This window comes from Nycticebus coucang, chromosome 6 (genome assembly GCF_027406575.1).
Source record: "Nycticebus coucang isolate mNycCou1 chromosome 6, mNycCou1.pri, whole genome shotgun sequence".
NCBI classification, from domain to species: Eukaryota; Metazoa; Chordata; class Mammalia; order Primates; family Lorisidae; genus Nycticebus; species Nycticebus coucang.
Genome location: NC_069785.1, coordinates 9,722,429 through 9,747,320, shown reverse-complemented (window position 1 = coordinate 9,747,320; position 24,892 = coordinate 9,722,429). Strand labels below are relative to the sequence as shown.

Below are 24,892 nucleotides of genomic sequence, written 5' to 3'. Positions count from 1 at the left end.
TTACTGTCTTTCCTTTTTTTAGTTCAAAAGTTGTTTTCAAGGGATAGAGAGGTTTTCATATATGGGAATATTTTTCAGATATATACATTATTTATTTTTTTTTTTGTAGAGACAGAATCTCACTTTACCACCCTTGGTAGAGTGCCGGGACGTCACAGGACTCACAGCAACCTCCAGCTCTTGGGCTTCCGCGATTCTCCTGCCTCAGCCTCCCGAGCAGCTGGGATTACAGGCGCCCGCCACAACGCCCGGCTATTTTTTGGTTGCAGTTCAGCCGGGGCTGGGTTTGAACCCGCCACCCTCGGTATTGTCTTTCCTTTTTTTAGTTCAAAAGTTGTTTTCAAGGGATAGAGAGGTTTTCATATATGGGAATATTTTTCAGATATATACATTTATAAAACAAAATAAGAATAATTTTCCAAAAGTTCCAAAATTTAACTATCTGACAGAATTCATAACCTAAATCAGAACGAATACACTGAGATTTAAAGTTGGTGAAGAAAAACACTGATCAATTTCTTTACAACTAAAGTTGTAAACAACTTTAGTCTCTTATGAGTAGAATATAGAATTAAAATCAAAGAGACATAAAACAACAATAACAATGATATGTAATTCCGCTAAAGATTATCCCATGGTTCGAAAAATGCCTCCATGTTTCCATATTTAGGAACATTTATAAATATAAATTATCAGTATTAAATGATTTATCTTTAAATATGTGTCCTTTGGCATTTAAAATTCACATTTAATAGCAATTTTACTAATTTTTTTAATGCCAATTTTACTGATGCTAGACTATGGCATTTTAATAAGAAAAGTTGCTAAATAATCTTTGTATATTTATACATGTGCTACCTTTCTTAATTATGAAATATAGTTCCATTTTAAAAGTGAAAATATACTTACTTAAATGAGGATTTACAGGAGCTACAAGAAAACCATAAAACAAAAACAAAACAATGTTAGTATGGTGTGAATGAATTTTATAAACAAAACCCTAATCAGCATCTCACAGTTCGTTACCAAACGTAATGTTCTTTCCCATGTGGCCATAGAGAAATATACCTGAAATCCATTCATTTTGTTCTAAAGGATTGAATACAATCTAATTTGGACCTCAGCTAAAACAGCCTCAAAGTCTCAAAAAGATCAGTAAAATAACATAAGGTATTTGTTCATTTTTTTAAGGAATAGTACTGCTAACCTTTTATGTCTTAACCAGCCTTAAACAAAAAAGCCCAGATGTAAAAATTGAGGCTGACAGTAGGCAGCAGACAGTTTAGCAAGCAATTATCCAAGGGAAGTTACATTTTGTTTTTTGCTGTTACCAACTCTTAATGAGCCTAACACGATAAATATGAAAATAAAGCAATGTTACATCATATCACAATATGTGTCCTAAACCAAGTAGCTATTTCAATGCCTCTTGAATTACACACACACACACACACGCACACACGTATGTACGTATGCACACAAAGTTTTCGATGATAAGCCACATGTTTTGTGTTTTTATGCGTGATAATAAGTATTTGTTTCAGAAAACTAATTATGGTCTCAATACAGTGTCAATTGATTTTTACCCAAAGAGAAATGAGTACTTTAAATTTTACTAAAACATCAACAAATATATATCTCATCTAAGAGACAAAATGGTGTCTGTAAATATTGATTAGGCATTTATCACCCTGAGAGAAAATTCCATTCTGGATGAAGGAAAGCGTGATTGTGGTTCCCAAGATTACAATAAGCAGTTAATCTACCCTGTAGAACTTTATGTTTATTTTAGTCATTTTCTGAGTATTTCTGACTAAACTAAAGAATGACAGGCAAAAAAACACATAGATGTGCACGAAGCATGTTGATATAAAATTGCTACATTTCTTCATTAACGTAAGTTTTAATAAACTGAGTAAGTTTTTCCATTATTTTTGCTATTTCTACACAAGGAAGACAATTCTTATTACCTTAGCTATTTTTCTGCTTCTGCATTCCACATACCAAATTATGAAATGGAAAACAGAAAAGAGACTGTACATTTACCAATTCCATTGGAAATGGACTAAAAATAACAATTTCATTTTCTTGCAACCTATAAGTATACTTTAATTTGAAAAATCAATTAGTAAAAATTCACAGTTAATATAAAATTATAAAAAATTCTATGTACTACCCTTCAAAGAAGAATCTTTGAATCCTAATTTACTCTGAAGGAATATTATATTTGCATATAACCTCTGACCAGAATGAATTTTAACTGAATCTTCTCCAATATTTTTGTGACCAAAATCACTATATATAGCACAGTTAACTTTGTGAAAATTTGCAATTCTAAGTATTGCAATGAATCCATTTTTTTTCTTTTTTCACTTGACCTTGCATGCATAATTTCTTATAAATGCTTGCCATAGATTAAATTATGTCCCCTAAATATTGATGTGATGAAGCCTGATCCCCAAATGTGACTGTATTTGGAGTGAGAGCCTTTAGGGAGGTATTTAAGGTTAAATGATGTTATAAGGGTGGGGCCCTAAACCAATGGGATTGGTGTCCTTATGAGAGGAGAGGAAGACACCAGAGAACTAACTATCTCTCTCTCTGCCATGTGAAGACACAATGAGAAGGCAGCCATCTGCGAGCCCGGAAGAGATCCCTTACCAGAAAGCAAGTGTGCTGTCTCTTTGCTCTGGACTTCCAGACTCTGTAACTGTGAGACCTGAATTTCTATTGTTTAGGCCACCTAGTCTATGATTATTCATCATGGCAGCCCAAGCAGACTAATTTAATACCTGTGTAGCACGAAAGTATTATTTGCCCAAATCTATAATATATAAAAAATAATATATAAATATAATATAGATAAATATATAAAATGTTGACAATTTTAATATGTATACACTTAAGAATGTAAAAATGTTTTATAAAACTTAAAACTAAAAGTAAAGATCTATTTTCTACCCACATGTATTTTTCATTTTGCTTCAGAGTTTTCAATAAAAACTACTGCAATATCTCTTTTTAGGAAAGTCACAATCATCTCCTAATTTAGCAAAGAAGTAAATAACTCTGTCATGGAAGGGTTTATCTGAGTTCCAGTCAGGATCTGTCATTCCTTATTAGTTTAATTGTACAGGATACTGAAGCTTTCTAGGTCCTGATATCTTAATGTTTTAAAGAAATGGATGCTAATGCATGCTTTTAAATGTCCCCCTATCAAATAGTCTATAATTTTTTTAGGGTAAGGAAGCATAAATATTAGATAAAATGATATAATAATTCATATTTTATAAAACATATAAAACTAGACAATTTAGAAAAATATCTCAGACATTACCTAATGGTTTGCCAAATAGAATCATGGAGCTGATTCTAATATTCATGTCACTAACATTAAAAAATTCACATTTTAAAGGACTGCATTTAAAAATATATATGAAATGACTCTTTTCTTTTTTTTTTGAGACCAAGTCTCACTCTGTCACCTTGGGTATAGTGCCATGGTGTCATAGCTCACAGCAACCTCAAACTTCTGGGTGTGAACAATCCTCTTGCCTCAGCCTTCTGAGTAGCAGGGACTACAGGCATGTGCCACTACGCCCTGCTAGTTTTTCTATTTTTAGTTGACATAGGGGTCTTACTGTTGCTCAGGATGATCTTGAACTCCTGAAGTCAAGAAATCCGCCTGCCTTGGGCTCCCAGAGTGCTGGGATTATAGACATGAGCCAAACTTTAATGTTTTTATATTACTTAATAATCCACAAATATTTCACTTTTATACATCTTAATTTTGTAATAAAAATTGAATATAGTTACAAATAACTTCAATGAGTTTTTAATACTTTCACTTTATTTTTCACTCTGACAGTATTTACTGCTCCCTTTGAGTAGGAAAAATATTCTTAATGCCGATAACAATGAGAAATTTCAGTTGTAAAATATTCTATAATCTTTGTAACTCAAGCCCTGATAATCACCAATACAAAGAATATTGAAGCAATGAAATAAATATAAATGATTTCACCAGTGATTCATTCAACCCTGAAAACTACAGTGAAAACTCTAGAGGTAGCATTTCACATTATAATTCTAAAATTCACACAATTTCCACTTTTAAAAGTTGAAATCTGTTTGGTATACCCTAAATATATCTGATTGTCACTGTTTCTCTTTGAGAATTAATTCTAGATGAAGTTTAAGATAAACTTTCAATGTTTTCACCTTTCTATACTAGTTTCAATTTTTGCTCAAATAGGAAGGACATTTAACTAGTGAAGAAATATTTCATGCATGTAATTTATGAAGGCACTTATTCCAAACACACACACGCACAGACATTTAGACACATTTAACATTTGCAATCAGAAAAAAGAATTGTCACGGTATCAAACAGTATGATCCAGCAACTAAGATATCCTTTAATAATAGATAAATAAATAAACTGTAATATATTTATGGTGTGGAATATTATTCAAAAATAAAAAGGCACAAGCTATCGAGGCCCAAGAGGCATGAGAAAATCTTAAATGTGTATTGTTAAGTAAAACTTGGCAATCTAAAAAGGCTACATGCTCTTGGTTCCAAGGATCTGACATTCTGGAGAAAGAGAAATGACACACCCTGTACAGACTGGTGGTTGCCAGGGCTGGAGTGGGAAGGGAGAGAGAAACAGGTTGAGCATAGGGGATTTTCAGGGCAGGGAAACCATCCTGTATGATACTGCAATAGTGGATAAAGAAATTACAATTTGTCAAAATCCATATAATTGTCCAATACAAATAACTAGCCCTAATATAAACTATTGCCTTTAGTCATTATGTATCAATATTTGTTTATAAATTACACCAAATGTACCACAATAATGTAAGATGTTATGAATAGGGGAAAGCGCATGGGGGAAAAGGGACTCTCTGTACTTCCTGCTTAATTTTCAATAAACCTAAACTGCTCTAAAATTGAAGCCTATCAGTTTCATTAAAAAAACCTGCGAAAACATTTTGATCGTATTTCATTACTTCTTAGTGTTGTAAATGTTATTAAGAATTTAAAAAGAAAAAATTTAAACAATATTGCTGCACAATTTGAGGGTCAAAAGTTAAGGAGCACGGCTGACGTTAGCACATAGGTTCAGGGTTCATGAAAGCATTATTCTGTACGTCCAAATTTCTAGTCATATATTACAGTTTGTGATGATTAAGGTTTGGGGCTTGTTTCCTTGGTTTGTTTGGGGTTTTTGGTTTGATTTTTAGTCAGTTGGCTGATGATTCAAAATTAATATGCTACATTTTACTTTGTTTCTAAGTAAATTTGGTAGAGAGTTGCAACCTAAATATTCTCTATGACTGAATATGCAAATAAATAATTTTGAATAAAAGGTTACTTACCACTATATTTGATCACACGAATTGTTGAATCCCCTTCACCAAATTTGGTGAGAGGAGTCAGTCGAACTTCATAAGCTTCTGGTTTAATTAGCTCGGTCAAGTTATATGTAATTAATTCTCCCTTTTGAATATTCCCATTTATTTTAATTTCCTGTTCCCACCATCGCTGTTGTCCAGCCTGAAATCAAAACAATTATATTATAATGTTCCAAGGATTTTCTTCAGAAGTACTTATCATGTTATAAGAAAATGGAAAACTAAAGTTCTGAAATGCAATTAAATTAGAATATACTTTATATTATATGAATATATAAGTTCAAGTTGCTATAATGAGTAACACATTTTGCAGATGTTTGCAAGCATATGTTTGCAGATAATTGCCAAGTTATCAGAGGTTGATTGAACAGGTTTAATATGTATGTATGTTGTATGTTATCCAATATTAAAAAAGAATCTGTCTGAAAGTTCAAATGTGAGTCTGATCTGGAGGTCTGGGGAGATGTAAGTTTACTTCTTATTTAGCATTTTAATAGTCTATGAATACCTGTAATTTCTTTATCATGTTAATAAACATAGGAATTAGATATATAACAGTTGCCAGGATGGATTCTAGGCATTAAGAGTATAAAACAAAGACGACTTAATTCTTGACTGTTTCAAGTCTGGTGAAAAGAGAGGCAATAAATAATAAAATATACAATGATTATAAGTAGTTATGTGTTCAATGAAGAAAAATTAAAAATGACAAAGGGATTAAGAGCAATGGTAGAGAGGTAGGCTGGAGGGGGACTCTTTCATCTAGGTAATTGGAGGACACCTCCCAAAAGAAGGATGCTGGGAAGTTAACTAAGATAAGGGCTAGGTTTTTACCACTGGACTTGGCAAGATAGACTTGATGGTGACCTTGAGATAAATGCTACCAGTGGAGTAATAAAGAGGAAAACCTGATTATAACAAGTTAAAAGAAGAATGGGTTTCGTAATACCTGCCACAGTGTAAAAGAGTTTTACAACACTTGACGCATTAAAAAACACAACCCTCAGACAATTTGACAGAACAGCACACAAAGTATTCAGGAAACAAGTAATTCTGATTGTATATAAAATCTATGGGGAGATTTAAAAGAAGAAGAAAAAATAACTCTCCACCTAATTTTATTTAATTTAAACTAAACAGATTATGGACAGCACAACAGAGAAAAAAATACATTTATACGAAGTTGATCAAGTTTTAATACTCATATTTCATGCAGTGTGGTTCATCTAGTACAGATGTAAGCGTTGTTTAACATCGTGATGCGTGTTAATGTATAGAGCATCCTTACAGTCACCATCCATTGTGAAAATGGGAGATTGTAGCCAGATGTACCATTATTTACAAAATATGCATTGCAAAGTTTTACAAGAAGGTAATCAACCTATAGAGAATACTTTGTAATGTTCTGTAAAATTGGGAGGGGGGTGGGGCCTTGGTGTGTGTCACACTTTATGGGGGCAAGACATGATTGCAAGAGGGACTTTACCTAACAATTGCAATCAGTGTAACCCGGCTTATTGTACCCTCAATGAATCCCCAACAATAAAAAAAAAAAAATAAAGGTACAATTTAGCTAGATTTTCCCATTATCACTATGTATGGCAACTTTCAAGACACCTGGTAATTAACTGGTAAAAGAAGAAAGATATTTCTAGTAAATGGGAGAAAATTTGGGAAAATGTCAACTTTTAGTTGTCGTAAAACTATTAAGAAGCTGGTAACAAGGAACTTGATTAATCCTGGTAAGTGAGATACAACAAAAATCTAGAGGCGGCTTCATTAATAATGCTTACATATTATAATTATTTCATTTAGAATCAAAAATGACAAAATAATGCTCAATATTATTTATTCAAAGTTGTAACCTTATTGTTACAACTTTGTATAAATAATAAATAAATAATTGGAAAAAAATAAAATAATTGGAAAAAACAAATCTGTAGGGCCCTCTACAGAAGGGTCTCTCTCCCCTCCACTCAAGTACATTTTCTTTTCTCACAAATGAGTCAAAGCTTATTTTAAAGTCTCCTGAATGTCCTTTACTCGTGTTTTCATCATTAAACTTATGCATTTAATTTATTAAATTTATTAATCAGTAACCCATCGATTTGTGGGATGTTATAAATGATGACTTTGTGATATTTTAGCTATTTTGCTGGTTTATATGATATAATTGTGGTGGTTTTTGCATTTCATTATACTCCACTATAGACACACACACACACACACACACATCTGTATATATAACGTATATCTACTCTGTCTATGCATACTTATGTATATAGTAAGCATTTGATATGCCCTATAATAAGTGTCTGATAGTATTTCCTAAATCTGAAATCCACGGTGTCTAGCTCCTAGTTCTTGTTTCTTTGTATTTTCTTGGTTATTTTTGACTGTGTGCTTTTCATGTAGCTTACAAGTCTATTATTGGGGGTTCTTTAGGGCCTACAACAAAGATATATTCCCTTAGAGATGCACCTTTGTGTCAGACAGGCTCTTAAGGCATCCACAGTACAGCCACTTCTACTCGGATTGCCACAGATTAAGTCAAAATGATCCCTTGTTTTGGCAGGCCTGGGATTTTCATTGCTGTCTGCCTCAACACTGCCATGCTTTTAAGAATCAAAGTTCAAGTCTGTCCAGGCTGGCAAACAGCTATGGGCAGTAAAAGTTTTGGTAACAATTCCATTTATTGCTTTGGATTGCCATGTTCCCTTGGAGATTTACCTGGCCATCTCTCTCTCTCTGTCTGTGTACACATACACATCTATACTATACGTACATGCACTTGCATACATGCGTACACACACTGTATATATATCTACGTATACAAGGCATGTATAGTATATGTATTCATATATTCATATATTTGTTTTCCATAGATAAATCAATTCTGATGATATGGCCTATACTACCACTCTTCTGGAAATGGAAATTTCAAAGGTGTGTGCTGTTAGTACAGTTCTAATAAGTGACAAATACAATAACAGAATGAGACAGAAAACCCATGTACAAATCTGTGGAGTTGTCTGCAGATTTGAGGAGAGAGAAAAATATATACTACTCAATTTCTTGTGCATATGAGGAAAAAGAATTGGATCCTTATCTTCCATCTTATAGAGAAAAATCAGTAGGATGAAATACTTAAATTTAAAAGGAAAAATTTAAATCATTTGAAAAAGTACAGAAGAATTTCATTGTAACCTCAAGCAATATGGAGCTTTTTAAAACAGAACAGGAAAGGATGACTCATGCAGGAAAGGACTGACAAATTAGTCCATCATCCATTTGAAATTAAAATTGAAGATTCAAGTGAAAAATTTCTTGTCATCAGTATTCCCTATTAAACAGGCAAAATATAAGCCAGACATTTTAGGAAGAGATTTGTAACATGTACAATGAACTGGACTTCATTAAAAACTCTTGGAACTAAAAAAGAAAAAAAAAGTCAGTAGCAAAATGAACCAAATAAGAATAAGTGTTTCATAGATGAAGAAATCAAAATAACTAATTTATCACAGAAGAGTCTCAGTTTCATAATGAATAAGGAAATAGAAATTAAATCCACATTATTTTCCACCAACAGAGAGATAAAACCTTCAGAGCAAACAATTTTAAGGTTAGGTGTAAAAATAAAACACTAAGAGTTCTTATGCACATCAGAACCAGGGGTGTGGTGTGGGAAACAGGTGAGATTTTCCACAACACACAAGCTGACAATTTAGTGTGCAACGGTATCAGTGATATGAGCAGAAGACTGAGCCTGCTTGGCCATAGTGGAAGATTCACCACCTGGTACACATCCTAAACTCTACTTTAGCCTTCACTGATTCCTCTTGCATCCAAATTTGCACAGGGGTACAGCAGAAAAGCCCGGGTGGAGGGCGTGCTTTGCCTGGGTTGAGCATCACACCTGAGGGACCCTGAGCTTCTCAGACCTTTCCGTAATTGCTAGCATCCAAATCTGCCTGACCATTGCCAGGAAGGCAGACATTGTTATTACCCTGGACATCCTTTCCCTCTGCTCCAGGAGATACTACTGATACTATGTATATTTTAAAGATTGATATACAAATGACCTTGAAAATATACAGCATAACAAAATGAGAATTGGTGCCTATGCACACAAGGCATGTAGAAATGCACCTTATTCATTAAAGATGTCTTCCAAAAATATTTCCTAGAGAAGTATGCAAATTGGTATACATTCGGAGAGCAATTTGTCAATAAAAATGTTACAAGGAGAACAGGCAAACTCTTACAGTTGGAAACAGACATATTCATGCCACGGATATCATCTGGGTGATCTAAACATTCATCAAGAAGAAAGGACAAATAAGGAAATTATAGACTTCATAAAATGGAATGGAAGTTATAGCCTGAAGGAGGGCCCTAAGAGGGTCTAAGGCCTTCAACTCTACAGTTTGGGGTTCTTTTAGATTGGTGTTTTGGGATTCTTTTAGATTGGTGTTTTACATACAAGTTATGACTGCATGATTCTGGGAATGCTTGCAATATTTCTTTTTTTTCCTAAAGAGATAATTGTAGAATAAGAGTTAGAGGCAAGGACTTCTGAATTTTCTGAAACCCTCCCGTAGCTTCTTAGACAGTGCTGCCTCACCTGCAGCTCTGGCTCTTCCTTCTTACGCCCTTTCTGCAATGTTTTTCCTTTTCCTGAGTCCCAAATCCTGCTGGCCTCTGGAGTTTTATATCCGGTGTTTTTAATATTCTGCATTAGCAGTTCTTATGTTTAGGCACACATGAGAGCGGGCAGCCGGGCAACCTTGTTAGCTAAAATTCTGTCTCGCCCACCAGTAATTATGCTTTAATGTAGTCTGTACATTTTTAAAAAGCATCTCCCTTTCCACAAGCAGTTTGGACACAGATAATCCGGGGGCTGTATTGGGCTGGCACAGCTCAGCCTTGCCAAACGCGTCATTGGTATTAGTATCAGCTTTTTCTATACCCCTGTATTGAAAACTCTCTCACTTGTATCTTTAGGTCAGAAACTTAAGGGGGAAAAAAAACAAGTACATCTAGTAGACTCTTCCATATCCCAGATACTATGCTGACTGTGTTATATGTCTTTTATATTTAATCCACAACAAACCCTACTGAGTTATATCTAACACCAGGTCTATTTTATAAATGAGAAAACCGCAGCAGAGGAAGGTTAAGGTGACTCCCAGTAGTGGCACTCCAGAATCTGCTTAAACCCAAAGGCCACTTTATCCTTAGCTGTCCCTAAATTTATTGTGCTCCTAGTCGTTTCTACTAGAGCCTTTAAATATTCAGTTGTACGACACTTGTCGTATTGTGGTGGTTTCTGGTTCTTTGCTTTGTTTGTTTTGCATACTGATTAAAAGCCAGAAATGATTTCTTATGACTCTTTATACCTACAGTGTCTGATCACTAACTTGATAAAGATGTGATAAGATTGAATTTCAGCATCTACTATACGTTTAACTAGACTCCAAGGAACCAAGCAGGAAATACAAGTTGTTTCAGTGGTAACTGTATACAGTCACTGGATTGACATACGTTCGAAAGAATACAAATCCTGAATCTACAGAAAGTATCTCTCATTCATAGATAACCCTGCATGTTAATACCAGATACTGTGAAGTTTCTATCACTTCTGGAAATTAAAAATGCTATAAACTAATTTAATATAAATGATAATTTCTTTTACTCTTTAGATTTTACATTTTTAATGTATGATCTAAAGGCAAAGTGAAATTATTTTAAGAGATTAGATAAAAGCAGTTTTAACCCACAAAAATATATACAGAACAATATGTTTTCCTATTATCTAAAGACACCCAACTTTAATCAAGGTGTACTTTTCAAGGTATCCCACTCAGGATTTGTACAACATTCCAAAGGAGACTGTAGGTCTCCTGTTGTTATAATGAGGGTTCTACTCAAGTAATTACAGCTGGCAGATACATTAATGTTGTTATTTATAATAAACTTCAGTGTACATAACTTCATACGCATATTAAAAAAGCAATAACTTTGATTTTGAGTCCTTAATTTAAACCTATCATGAAAATATATACTTCAGCAGTTGGAGGAATAAGCAATTAAATACTTTATATTGTATCTCAGTGAGCTGTGCAAAATGCAAAAATAGAAAACTAAATGCAATGTTTGCTCACACATGTAAAAGGAAATGCAATACTGTCCATGGATTGAAGGTGATACAACAAAACCTTCAGAGAAGCTGGGTCCACACCGCCCTGCAGGTGAGAGCCCCAGATGGTACGGACAGCGTGCAGATAAGAAAGCAGCCGTTAAACTCTAATTTTTCATGTCAATTAAAACAATCCATTTAATTTTACCTTTTACTAAGAGATATTTTCCTTTCACATAATCCCCCAAAGTGAGGCTTTTTTATTAAAATCTGTTGCTTGTTATTTTTACCACAGAGGTAATTAAAAGGCTATTGCTGAGATGGTCTCAGGGGGAAAAACCATATTAGTTTTTTTCTCTCAATTTTAAAAAGAACAAAATTATCTCCTTTAATCAGAAGCCTGCAACAGACTCTGAAATGGGAAGAGAAATAACCCAGCAGCCATCTCAACCCCCCCACCCCCCTTTATCTGGACTGTGAACCTTTTTCAGCATTATTACAAGTTCCTTCCAAAAGTATTGGATAAGGGAGAGACTGACCGGCAGAGGGAACACACCAGTGGAATAAGGACACGTACATGTATTTTTCCATTTATTTTGATGTAACTCTTTAAGAGAGACCTTGATATACCCATTTTTTAGGAAACTGCTATTCATGTTGACCAGCCACATTGCTAGTAAATATAATAGGTGACATGAAACTTCTAGACATAACAGACCCTAAATCATACGCTTGCATAATTATCCCACAGTATATGAACTTGCTAAAATGATATTTTTATGGATTAAGATCAAATTGCCTTATAGTCCCAAATAAAAGATGACATGGATTTTAAGAAGCATCATTGTTTAAATAACACTTTTTAGTGGTAAGGAGATAATAAATAACATTAAATATACTTAGGCAATAAATATACTTCATTTCTATTTTCTACTAACTAATGATAGCGTATGGGTATCCAAATAATTACATACCTTTTCTTTTTTAATCACCACAAACCTGAATGTTATCTTCAAATTCAGTATGAATTCTTCTGAATAAAAAGTCCTTTTTGTATGATGAAACTATTTTGCTTATCATATTTTACTCATGATATTAATACCTTTAGAAAAGACAGTGTGTTTTTATTTATTTTTATTTATTTATTTTTTTAATGAAGTAGTATACAGCTGTTTATTTTTAGTCTCTTTTATTCTGCTTCCTCCCCTCCCCCATGCCCATTAATTTACAAAAAAAAAAAGATTTAAACTTGCTAAAATGTATACATCTTTTCAAAGCCTCATACAGCTCTGGTTTGTATATATTTTTTTTTTTTTTGTACTTTGGGTTTTATTTTTTATTTTTATTTTTATTTTTTTAGCCTTTTTTTTTTATTAAATCATAACTGTATACATTGATATGATTATGGGGCATCATACACTCGCTTCATAAACCATCTGACACATTTTTATCACAGTGGTTAACATAGCCTTTCGGGCGTTATCTCAGTTACTGTGCCAAAACATTTACATTCTACATTTACCAAGTTTCGCAAATACCCCTGTAAGATGCACCACAGGTGTGATCCCACTGATCCCCCTCCCTCTACCCACCCACTCCCTTTCCCACTTCCCCCTATTGTTAAGTTGTAGCTGGGTTATAGCTTTCATGTGAGAGTCCCAAATTAGTTTCATAGTAGGGCTGTGTACATTGGGTACTTTTTCTTTCATTCTTGGGATACTTTACTAAGAAGAATATGTTCCAGCTCCATCCATGTAAACATGAAAGAGGTAAAGTCTCCATCTTTCTTTAAGGCTGCATAGTATTCCATGGTATACATATACCACAATTTATTAATCCATTTGTGGATCGATGGGCACTTGGGCTTTTTCCATGACTTAGCTATTATGAATTGGGCTGCAATAAACATTCTGGTACAAATATCTTTGTTATGTTGTGATTTTTGGTCTTCTGGGTATATGCCCAGCAGAGGAATTACAGGATTGAATGGCAGATCTATTTTTAGATCTCTGAGTGTTCTCCATATATCTTTCCAGAAGGAATGTATTAATTTGCATTCCCACCCGCAGTGCAGAAGTGTTCCCTTTTCTCCGCATCCACGCCAACATCTCTGGTCTTGAGATTTTGTGATATAGGCTAGTCTCATTGGAGTTAGATGATATCTCAAAGTAGTTTTGATTTGCATTTCTCTGATGATTAAAGATGATGAGCATTTTTTCATATGTCTGAAGGCCTTGCGCCTGTCTTCTTCAGAGAAGTTTCTCTTCAAATCCCTTGCCCAGCCTGCGATGGGATCCCTTGTTTTTTTCTTCTTCTTGCTGATGCGTTTGAGTTCTCTGTGGATTCTGGTTATTAAACCTTTGTCAGAGATATACCCTGCAAATATCTTCTCCCATTCTGAGGGCTGTCTGCTTGCTCTGCTTACTGTGTTCTTAGCTGTGCAGAAGCTTTTTAGTTTGATCAAGTCCCAGTAGTGTATTTTTGAAGCTGCTTCAATTGCCCGGGGGGTTCTCCTCATGAAATACTCACCCAGACCAATTTCTTCAAGGGTTTTCCCTGCATTCTCCTCTAGTATTTTTATAGTTTCATGTTTTAAGTTTAAATCTTTAATCCAATGAGAGTCTATCTTAGTTAATGGTGAAAGGTGTGGGTCCAATTTCAGTCTTCTGCAGGTTGCCATCCAGTTCACCCAGCACCATTTGTTAAATAGGGAATCTTTTCCCCACTGAATGTTTTTAATTGGCTTGTCAAAAATCAAATAGCGGTAAGTAGCTGGATTCATCTCTTGGTTCTCTATTCTGTTCCAGATATCTACTTCTCTGTTTTTGTGCCAATACCATGCTGTTTTGATCACTATCGATTTGTAGTAAAGTCTGAGGTCTGGTAGTGTGATTCCTCCTGTTTTGTTTTTATTTCTGAGTAATCTCTTGGCTATTCGAGGTTTTTTCTGATTCCATATAAAACGAAGTAATGTTTTTTCAAGATCTTTAAAATATGACAGTGGAGCTTTAATAGGGAGTGCGTTGAAATTATATATTGCTTTGGGTAGTATGGACATTTTGATAATGTTGATTCTTCCCAGCCATGAGCATGGTATGTTTTTCCATTTGTTAACATTTTCAGCTATTTCTTTTCTTAGAGTTTCATAGTTCTCTTTATAGAGATCTTTCACGTCTTTTGTTAGGTAAATTCCCAAATATTTCATCTTCTTTGGCACTACTGTGAATGGGATAGAGTCCTTAACTGCTTTTTCAATTTGACTGTTGTTGGTGTATATAAAGGCTACTGATTTATGAATGTTGATTTTGTAACCTGAGACGCTGCTGTATTCCTTGATCACTTCTAGGAGTTTTGTAGTAGAGTCCCTAGTGTTTTCCAGATACACAATCATATCATCTGCGAAGAGCGAAAGTTTGATCTCTTCTGACCCTATATGGATACCCTTGATCACCTTTTCTTCCCTAATTGCGGTGGCTAAAACTTCCATTACAATGTTGAAAAGCAATGGAGACAATGGGCAGCCTTGTCTGGTTCCTGATCTGAGTGGAAATGATTCCAATTTAACTCCATTCAATATGATATTGGCTGTGGGTTTGCTGTAGATAGCCTCTATCAGTTTAAGAAAAGTCCCTTCTAGACCAATTTTCTTGAGTGTTCTGATCATGAAGGGATGCTGGATATTATCAAAAGCTTTTTCTGCATCAATTGAGAGAATCATATGGTCTTTGTTTTTTAATTTGTTTATGTGCTGAATTACATTTATAGATTTACGTATATTGAACCAGCCTTGAGACCCTGGGATAAAACCGACTTGGTCATGATGTATAATTTGTTTGATGTGTTGCTGGATTCTGTTTGTTAGGATCTTGTTGAATATTTTTGCATCTATATTCATTAGTGATATCGGTCTATAATTTTCTTTTCTTGTTGGGTCTTTTCCTGGTTTGGGGATCAGGGTGATGTTTGCTTCATAGAACGTGTTGGGTAGTCTTCCTTCTTTTTCTACATTTTGGAACAGGTTGAGTAATATAGGTACTAATTCCTCTTTAAAGGTTTGGTAGAATTCTGACGTGAAACCATCTGGTCCCGGGCTTTTCTTTTTAGGGAGTTTTTGTATAGTTGATGCTATTTCTGAACTTGATATGGGTCTGTTCAACATTTCCACTTGATTCTGGTTAAGTCTTGGAAGGTGGCGTGCTTCCAAGTATCGGTCTATTTCCTTCAGATTTTCATATTTCTGAGAATAAAGTTTCTTGTAATATTCATTAAGGATTTTTTGGATTTCTGATGAGTCTGTGGTTATTTCGTCTTTGTTGTTTCTGATTGATGAGATTAGAGATTTTACTCTTTTTTTCCTGATTAGGTTGGCCAGAGGTTTATCTATTTTATTGACCTTTTCAAAAAACCAGCTTTTTGATTTATTGATCTATTGTATTATTCTTTTGTTTTCAATTTCATTTAATTCTGCTCTAATTTTGGTTATTTCTTTTCTTCTACTGGGTTTGGGGTTGGAATGTTCTTCCTTTTCCAGTTGTGTGAGATGTCCCATTAAGTTGTTAACTTCCTCTCTTTCCGTTCTCTTGAGGAAGGCTTGCAGTGCTATAAATTTCCCTCTTAGAACTGCCTTTGCAGTGTCCCGACAGTGTGTTTTTAAATAATACATACAGATATTTATTAATTTTTCTGCCATTGTTCTTTGGAGGCTTATATTATTTTTCTTAATTCAGTTACATCTAATTTAAAGTTAAGTAGCTTTCCTCGAAAGTGCCTGGCACAGTAGCGGAAGAGATGCTTATTGCCGCAACGCAGACAACTTCATCTGGTCTTCCTAGTTTTATTCTGGTATTTTGCATCTTCGGTGTGTGTGTGCGTTCTATTTTAGAATCTTGTAGCTATTTTTTATGTTCGTGGAACTGCCTTGGCCCTTAGTCAATACTTCTAATTCAGACTGCATCTTTCTTCGGCAAATAACCAATCCTGTAAGTATCAGAGCATTACGCTGCTCTTTTCCTGGGGGTTGGCAGGTCTGACAGCACTGCCTCAAGGCTGAAATCTGAAAATGCGACATACCAGTCCGTCTACCCTACCTTCAGTGATCATAGACATGGAAAATGTAGAAATAGAAGAAAAATAAAGCATAAAACTTCCTAAATATGTTAAGGGTATGTTGACAAAGTTAAAAATGTACTTCTAGAGAAATTGAGACTGATACTAGAACAGAACATAAGCAGGTATTTAGTGCCCTGAAAAAAATTAATGTTTTCGCAACAGCTAAAAGTTAAGTGAAGAGGTTGAAAACAGAGACTAGTATTTTACATAGTCTTTAATATTTAGTACATATTTTTATGTAACCTAATTTTACATTCCCACGGTGACAGTTTATAATATATTAGAAGAGTTATATGAGAACATATGAAATACAGATAATATTTGTTGAGCAATTGCTATGTTCCACATCTGTTCTAAGTATTTTAGTTATTAGTTATTTAATCTATAAGAACTCAATGAGTCATCTGGATAACTAATTTTTTTTTTTTTTTTTTTTGAGTCAGAGCCTCAAGCTGTTGCCCTGGGTAGAGTGCTATAGCATCACAGCTCACAGCAACTTCCAACTCCTGGGCTCAAGCAATTCTCCTGTCTCAGCCTCCCAAGTAGCTGGGACTACAGGCACCCGCCACAACGCCTGGCTATTTTTTGGTTGCAGCCATCATTGTTGTTTGGCGGGCCTGGGCTGGATTCAAACCCGCCAGCTCAGGTGTATGTGGCTGGCGCCTTAGCCACTTGAGCCACAGGTGCTGAGCCTGGATAATTAATTTTTACTTGAATCCTTAATTTTCATACTTAATTCATAATATTAAAATGTATAAAATTATTATTTATAAATATAATATCTAGAAAAATTAAAATAATCATAGTAAAGAGAAAAATAAATATGTTGTTTTTGGAGATATGCAGAGTAAATAATATTTAAATGAATCTTATAAGGTCTTTTTATTCCTTTTCTTTTGCATGACTGTTTTAAGTCCTTTGTAACATGATTTAGCATTTAATGAAAAGATTATTTAAAGGTGAAGTTTAGGTAAATCTTTTTCTTTTAGTTTATAAAAGAATGGGTTATTATTATTTAAAAGCTATAGCATGTATGAAACTCTAATAACTACAGTTTCATAACCAAAAAAATTCCTTGATTATTGGACTTTTTTGATAATGAGGCTAGTATGTTTCTTTCTATAGTATAATTATGATAAAACAGTTTAAGAGTTTAAAATGAAACAATATTTGAACTTTTGGAAGCTTTGATCTAAACTTATAAAGAGTAAATGAATTTATACAATAGGACTGAATATGGGTCATTTTGGTTTAGAATAATTGTCACTTAGGTCATGGTCAGACTAACATACCCCAACCTCTGGGGATATGGTCCCTTGTGGCAAACACGAATCCTCAAGATTTAATTGACAAGTCTGTTAAAAATGTTTTCAGAAACTTCTTTTAAAGTGTGTGAAAAACACTTGAAAATATCAGCCTGGGGAAAGATTTTATGAAGAAGACTGCCATGGCAATTGCAACAACAACAAAAATAAACAAATGGGACTTAATTAAACTGAAAAGCTTCTGCATAGCTAAGGAGACAACAACGAAAACAAATAGACAACCTTAAGAATGGGAAAAGATATTTGCATATTATGAATCAGACGAAAGCTCCATAACTAGGATATGCAGAGAACCCAAATTAATCAACAACAACAAAAAATTCCAACAATTCCATATCATGGGCAAAGGACATGAATAGAACCTTCTCTTAAGAAGACAGATGAATGGCTAAGAAACTTACAAAAAATGCTCATGTCCCTATTCATCAGAGAAATGCAAATCAAAACCACCCTGAAATATCACCTAACCCCAGAGAGAATGGTCCACATCACGAAGTCTCAAAGCTGTAGATGCTGGCATGGATGTGGAAAGAAGGGAACACTTTTATACTGCTGGTGGGATTGCAAACTAATAGAACCTTTAAAGAAGGAAGTATGGAGAAACCTCAAGGCACTCAAGCTAGACCTCCCATTTGGTCATACAATCCCAATACTGGGCATCTACTCAGAAGAAAAAAAATCTTTTTATCATAAGGACATTTGAACTAGATTGTTTATTACAGCTCAATTTACAATTGCAAAATTTGGAAACAACCTAAATGTCCACCAATCCAGGGATGGATTAACAAGCTGTGGTATATGTATACCATGGGATAATATTCAGCCATTAAAAGAGATGGAGACTTTACATCTTTTATATTAACCTGGATTGAGGTGAAATGCATTCTTCTTAGTAAAGCAACACAAAAATGGAGAAGCAAAAATCCAATGTACTTAATTCTAATATGAAGGCAGTAGATGAGCTAATACAAGGGGTGGGGTAGGGGAAGGAGGGACAGGGGAGAAGGGAGGAGGGAGAGAGATGGGGGATCACCGTGTATGGCACACCTCCTGGGGGCAGGACACAATTATAAGAGGGACTTTACCAAACAAATTCAAAGCAATGTAACTTAATTCTTTGAATGAATCCCAAACAATAATAAAAAAAATGAAAAAAAACCCCCCCAAAACTTCTTTTAATAAAAATATAAAAATGTATTTACAAAGCAATAGCAATCCAAACAGTATTGGACCACCATAGAAACATATATACACGAGAGCACCTAGCAGTAAATCCAAGCGTATATCGTCAACTATTTTTCATCAAGGCTGCCAAGAAAAAACAATAAAGCAACGATAGTCTCTTTAATAAATGGTGTTGGAAAAAACTGGATATCTGCATTCAAAAGAATAAAACTGGACCTTTATCTTATACCATGCATGAAAATCAACTCAAAATGTATTAAAAGACCTAACATAAGTCTGAAGAAATAAAAGCCCAAGAAGAAAACACAGGGGAAAAACTCCTTGATCGTGGTCTTGGCAAGAATTTGTGATGATCTCACCAAAAGCACCGTCCACAAAATGAAAAAGTTAAACTACATCCAATTAAAAGCTTCTGTACATCAAAGGAATCAATTAACAAAATGGAAAGGCAGTCAACGGATTAGGAAAAACATTTAAGAGCGATACATCAGATAAGGGATTAATATCCAAACTATATAATGGACTCATCAACTGAATAGCAAATAAACAAATCATCTGAAAAATGTGGGCCAAGGAGCTACATAGACATTTCTCCAAGAGGAAATAGACTGTCCAGCAGGTGTATGAAAAGGTGCTCAGCATCTCAAATACCTGGGAAAATGCAAATCAAACCCACAGTCAGCTATCTCTGCCTGTTAGTACAGCTGCTACTAAAAAGACAAGAGATCCAAAGCATTGGCAAAGGTGTGGAGATGAGGAATCCTCTGTAGTATTAGTGTGAATGCAGACGAGCACAGCCATTTTGAAAAACAACACGGAAATTCCTAAAGAAGTTAAAAATAGAACCACCATATGACCTAGAAATCCTTTCCCTAGGATTACACCCAGAGGAATTTTCCACCTTATAAAGACATCTGATAACTATGTGCACTGAATTGTTCAGTAGCCGAGATATGGAAGCAACATAAATGTCTATCAATGGATGAATGAAGGAATAGAATATTATACAGCCTTAAAAAGGAGACGCTGCTTTTCCAACAATGCAGATAGGCCTAGAAGACATTATGGCAAGTGAAGTACAGATACAAAAAGAAACATATCATCTGATGTCACTTACATGTAGACTATAAAACTAACAAACAAAAATGCAAATTCATAGAAACAGAGCAAGGTTATCAGGGTTGAAAAGTGTGAGGAAAATGGGGAGATGGGGGTCAAAGTCTGCAAAGTTTCAGTTACATGGAAATCAACAAACTCCAGCAGTGCTCTAGTTTCCTATACTAGGAATTTTTGAAAGAAGATTGCAGTAGGTGCTGGGTACACACGTACGGACCTGTGTGAGATGACGGACACAGTCCTGTGACCGACGGTAGGAATCGTTTTACTGTGGATCATGTGCACCTTAAATACATACAATAATGAAGAGAAATTAAACAGCTGCTAAAAGCACATTCACATTTTAATAGATAATTAACTTTCTACGAACAAATTGACAACTATATTTTTCTTTACATAGGAATTAAGAAATTAATTAAAAATTCTCTTCAGTGTTTTTTGTAAAAATTGTTCTGTCAGACTCCCTTGAATTCACTAATTCCAGCCCATAGGGTGCCTAAATCAATGTTTATAAGGACACCATGGCTATTTCCTAATTTTGTCAGATGTCTATATACTAGAGCCCTCAAATTCCAGCACCAGACATCAGAAAGGCAAATTGGATAGCAGCGCCTTTAATTCCTCTTCCACAATGCATGGAGCTGTAGTTTGCAGTGACAGTTGGGAATATGCAACAAAATCAGTTCTGTTTACTAAAAAAAAAAAAAAAAACAAAAACAAAATGTAATAGTTATCAACTTTTTAAGAAGCCATTATTGCCAAGCATTTTGCTAAATATTTTATATATATTTTTAATTTAATTCTTATAAAAAATCCATTGAGGTCACTATTATTATTATTTCCCCATTTGGGAAAATAGATAACTAATAAACTATTTCAGGTCATCCAGTTGGTAAGACACAGAAGTTGAGATAGAATTCAATATTGCCCAATTCCAAGGCTATCCTCTTAATCACTGTTTTCCAATTCCTATTATTACACTTGTTTCACGAGTTCTCCTGACCAACGTGCATGTTATTCCCATTCTCTTAGAAAAATTATAAAGGAACTTCTTTTCATACTTTGTAAGTCCTAATTATGTTGAACTGAATTACATAGCAGTGAGCGATAGACTATGATAATGGATCTGTCTTTTGGTGAAGGATTAGGCACACAAAAAAGATTTTAATTTTGTGAGACCTGGAAGTTTAAGTGAATTCAGGCTCTGCTTTGGAATTTTATTTCAGGAATCCCTGGATGTGTGCTGTGGTTGTGCTGAGTCTGTACTCGTAACTTTCATATAAATCATTCAATGACAGGGTATTTCATGTTGCCTCAGAAAGGAATTGGTGTGTATTAGTGACATGTCCCCACCATCATGTTTTATTACTTCCATTTGTTAAAACAAAGCAACATTGAAAGCCACCCAACAAACCATGAAGAACAGTAAAAACAAAATCGTTCTTCAGCAGGTTCTGACAGATGACTGTGGAATGAGACCTTGTTACCTAACAAGTTTGATAATAACAGTCCAATTATTTTCCTGTCATGCTTGGATGAGCAGGTGAAGGGACACCTCACCCTAAAGATTAACTTGTTCTAGATTTCAACCCTGAGAAACCGGAATTAAGACCCTCAGTTGGCATCTTTTTTCATAAATTAGGTTTTCCAGGGAGTACTCACAGATGTTCCAGGAAGAAGTAGTAGAGCAATATTCAGGTTTAGGGTTTGTGCATTTAGAGTTTTTAGTTTTTATTCAGACCATAACTCTTTCTTCAATTACTTTGAACAACTCAATATACTTCTTTACATCTATGGGATACTTTGCTATTGCTACGCTCTGGATTTACTACTACTAATGGTCTTATATTTTGATTCTGCAAATATCACCTCTCCCTTCCACATCTCATTGACAACTTTCTCCAATAATCTTTCAGCTAAAGTTTTTGCTTCTGCTAACTTCTGATTACTACTCCTTCCACAATGGCCGCTGAAGTAGTTCAATCTTATTCTCCTGCTCAGATTATCTGAGGGATTACTCTTTTTAATATTATTTATATTGTTAGCTAATATTATTGAATACCTGCTATAAACTCTGATGAATTATTTAAGTTAACTTAGTTAAAATTTATAATGTCACTGCAAATATTTTTCACTATTTTAGGCTGATACTACTTAAACAAATATCCATTTGTGTATCAATTTGATAATCATAGGCAAAATCTCATGTTAATATATTTCTAAAGACGTTATATAGAAAAGAATACTAATACATAAATTTAATTGTATTCATACACTGTAGCTTTAATTCAGGTATTTACAGTGACAAAAACTTTAATCATCCAAGTGTTCTAAAACTATAGAATCAAAAGAAAAAGGTTAAAAACGTCAGTACTTGCAAAAATGTTAGAGATTAGCGCCACTGACTGCATTTTTGACCAAAATGTCAATAAAATTCTCTTCTCATAGAAACCATTGCAGGAGCTTGACTAATAATTTAATCATTCATTCCAAATCATTTTAGCTTATATTGTCGTGATAAATTAAAGAGAAATCAGGCAGAGTAAGCTCTTTTTATATTATTCAGCATTAAAATTTGGAGTGGAAAGGAGAGCACATAAGAGCATGAGACTTACATAAAAATACTCAAACACGGTTTAACAAATCTTGATCTCATACATTTTCTTTTGAATCTTGTAAAATTTAGAATTTAAAATTACCTGAAATATAAAGTCTTATTTTTATTGATTTTTATGCTCCATGAGATACAGTAACTTCTTAATGAATAAAAAGAACAACGTGTCAGGAAATGCTATCTCCTAATCCCTTCTGAATCTGCTTGCTCTTTAACAAGACAACACAAATTTTAGTGGTACTCCCTTTAAATTAGGTGTGCTCGTGGGGCCCAGTCCTGGAGATACAAATGGAAACTCCAATGTGATATCCATTTTTATCTATATATGAAATCCGTACTTTGGATTTCTATTATTGCCTACTAACATGTTTTAGTTGTATTTATTAAGGGTCAAATCTACAATAAATGACCTAACACATGGGGGTTAAGGGAACAAGGGAGCAGGGGGAAGGAAGCAGGGAGGAGGTCGGGGAGTGTCACCGTGTATGACACACCGCGTGGGGGGCAGAACACAAGTATAAGAGGGAATTTACCGAACAAACGCAATCAGTGTAACCTAATCCTCTGTACCCTCAATGAATCCCAAACAATAATAAAAAAGTGCTAATCTCTAATATCACTCTCCACTGATGTTGCCCACGCTTAAATATTATTTACCTTCATAGAATTATCAAATCTGTCCTCTATGTTTCTGTCAGCATCCAGAAACATGCTTTAATCATTAAAGAATTCTTAAAGCATTGCTTTAGATTGTAAACAGAGAAGCAAGTTATGTCTTATGCAAAAGTGTATATTAAGGTCACGTGATATTCTGAAATTGCATTTCAAATGGTAAATATGCACAGTATTCTATCTTAACAGAAAATGTTGTTCAATATCAACAAATCAATTAAGACCCTATTACTCAAATAACAATCAATTGATTGTTCAAGATCAATAATCAATTAAGACCCTATTACTCAAATAAATGAGGTGGAGTCTTCGTTCTTCATAGAGGTTATAAAGTCTAATTTAGTACCTGCCTCACTGAGTTGTTGGGAGGATTAAGAGTTAATGCACGGAAAGCACTTAAAAACGTTTACCACAAGGTGAGCATTACATAAGTGTTAGCTCATATAATAATAACATCTCCTATTTCTATTATTATTAAGACTACTATTACTGGGGGGCTGTTGGTATGTGTATGAAACATAGTAAGAGATTAATTAACACTCAGAAATGTAATGAGCTGGGAATGGATAATATGAATGATATGGGGATCTAAGATAGCTTGGCAATTATAATGACCTTTACCCAGTTGTGGAAAGCAGATAATTTACCAAATAAATGATAGGTAAATGCTGATGTTAAAGTAAAAAATAAAAAAATGAAACCATAAAGGTATTCAAAGGACATATTGAGAATATTTTTAGATCTTTGAGTATGGTAGGTTTTCTAAGAAAAGCCAAATTCAGAGACCGTCAAATAGAAAATTCTATTGCACAAAAATTTATAAAACGTGCACAATAAAAATAACAAATGAATGAAAATACAAATGCATCAAAGACTATTTCCAAAATGTGTGATAGAATTCTTAACATACACATGTATAGAGTTTGTATAATCAATAAGACAATATCGCAATTGAAAAAGTAAAATATAAATGGAAAATACTTTGGAGGGGGACAAATGTTTGTGTAGCTAGATGCTCTAGTCATTTCTTTGGCAAGATATTAGACTGTGTGATGGTGGTGGAGATAAAGATGGAAAGATTTGAGGGGTATTGAAAAGATAAAATTCACAGGACTGATTGATGAATTAGATTTGGGGAATCGAAGAGAAAAAAGTGTTGGAATTCATTTTCTTTCTGGTTTGAGCAATGGGACAGATAATAGCCCTTCAGTATAATGGGGAACACAGGAGGGAGACCAGGTTTGAGGTAGAATAGGTGAGGATTTAGAATTGTTAAGATTGAGAGGTCACCAAGGCGTCCAAGTACAGATTT

The 24,892-nt window shown here is 34.3% G+C and overlaps 1 protein-coding gene across 3 annotated transcripts in view; it reads right to left on the bottom strand.

The window, feature by feature from the left end:
• MDGA2 (MAM domain containing glycosylphosphatidylinositol anchor 2) overlaps positions 1-24,892 on the bottom strand; it is an 838,509-nt gene that overhangs the window by 103,364 nt on the left and 710,253 nt on the right. For all 3 annotated transcript variants that reach the window (XM_053595463.1, XM_053595464.1, XM_053595465.1), the window contains 2 exons: positions 5,385-5,562; positions 910-930 (listed from right to left, as the gene is read on the bottom strand). In XM_053595463.1, the coding sequence (XP_053451438.1) occupies positions 910-930; positions 5,385-5,562 (199 nt within the window). The remainder of the gene's footprint in view (positions 1-909; positions 931-5,384; positions 5,563-24,892) is intronic.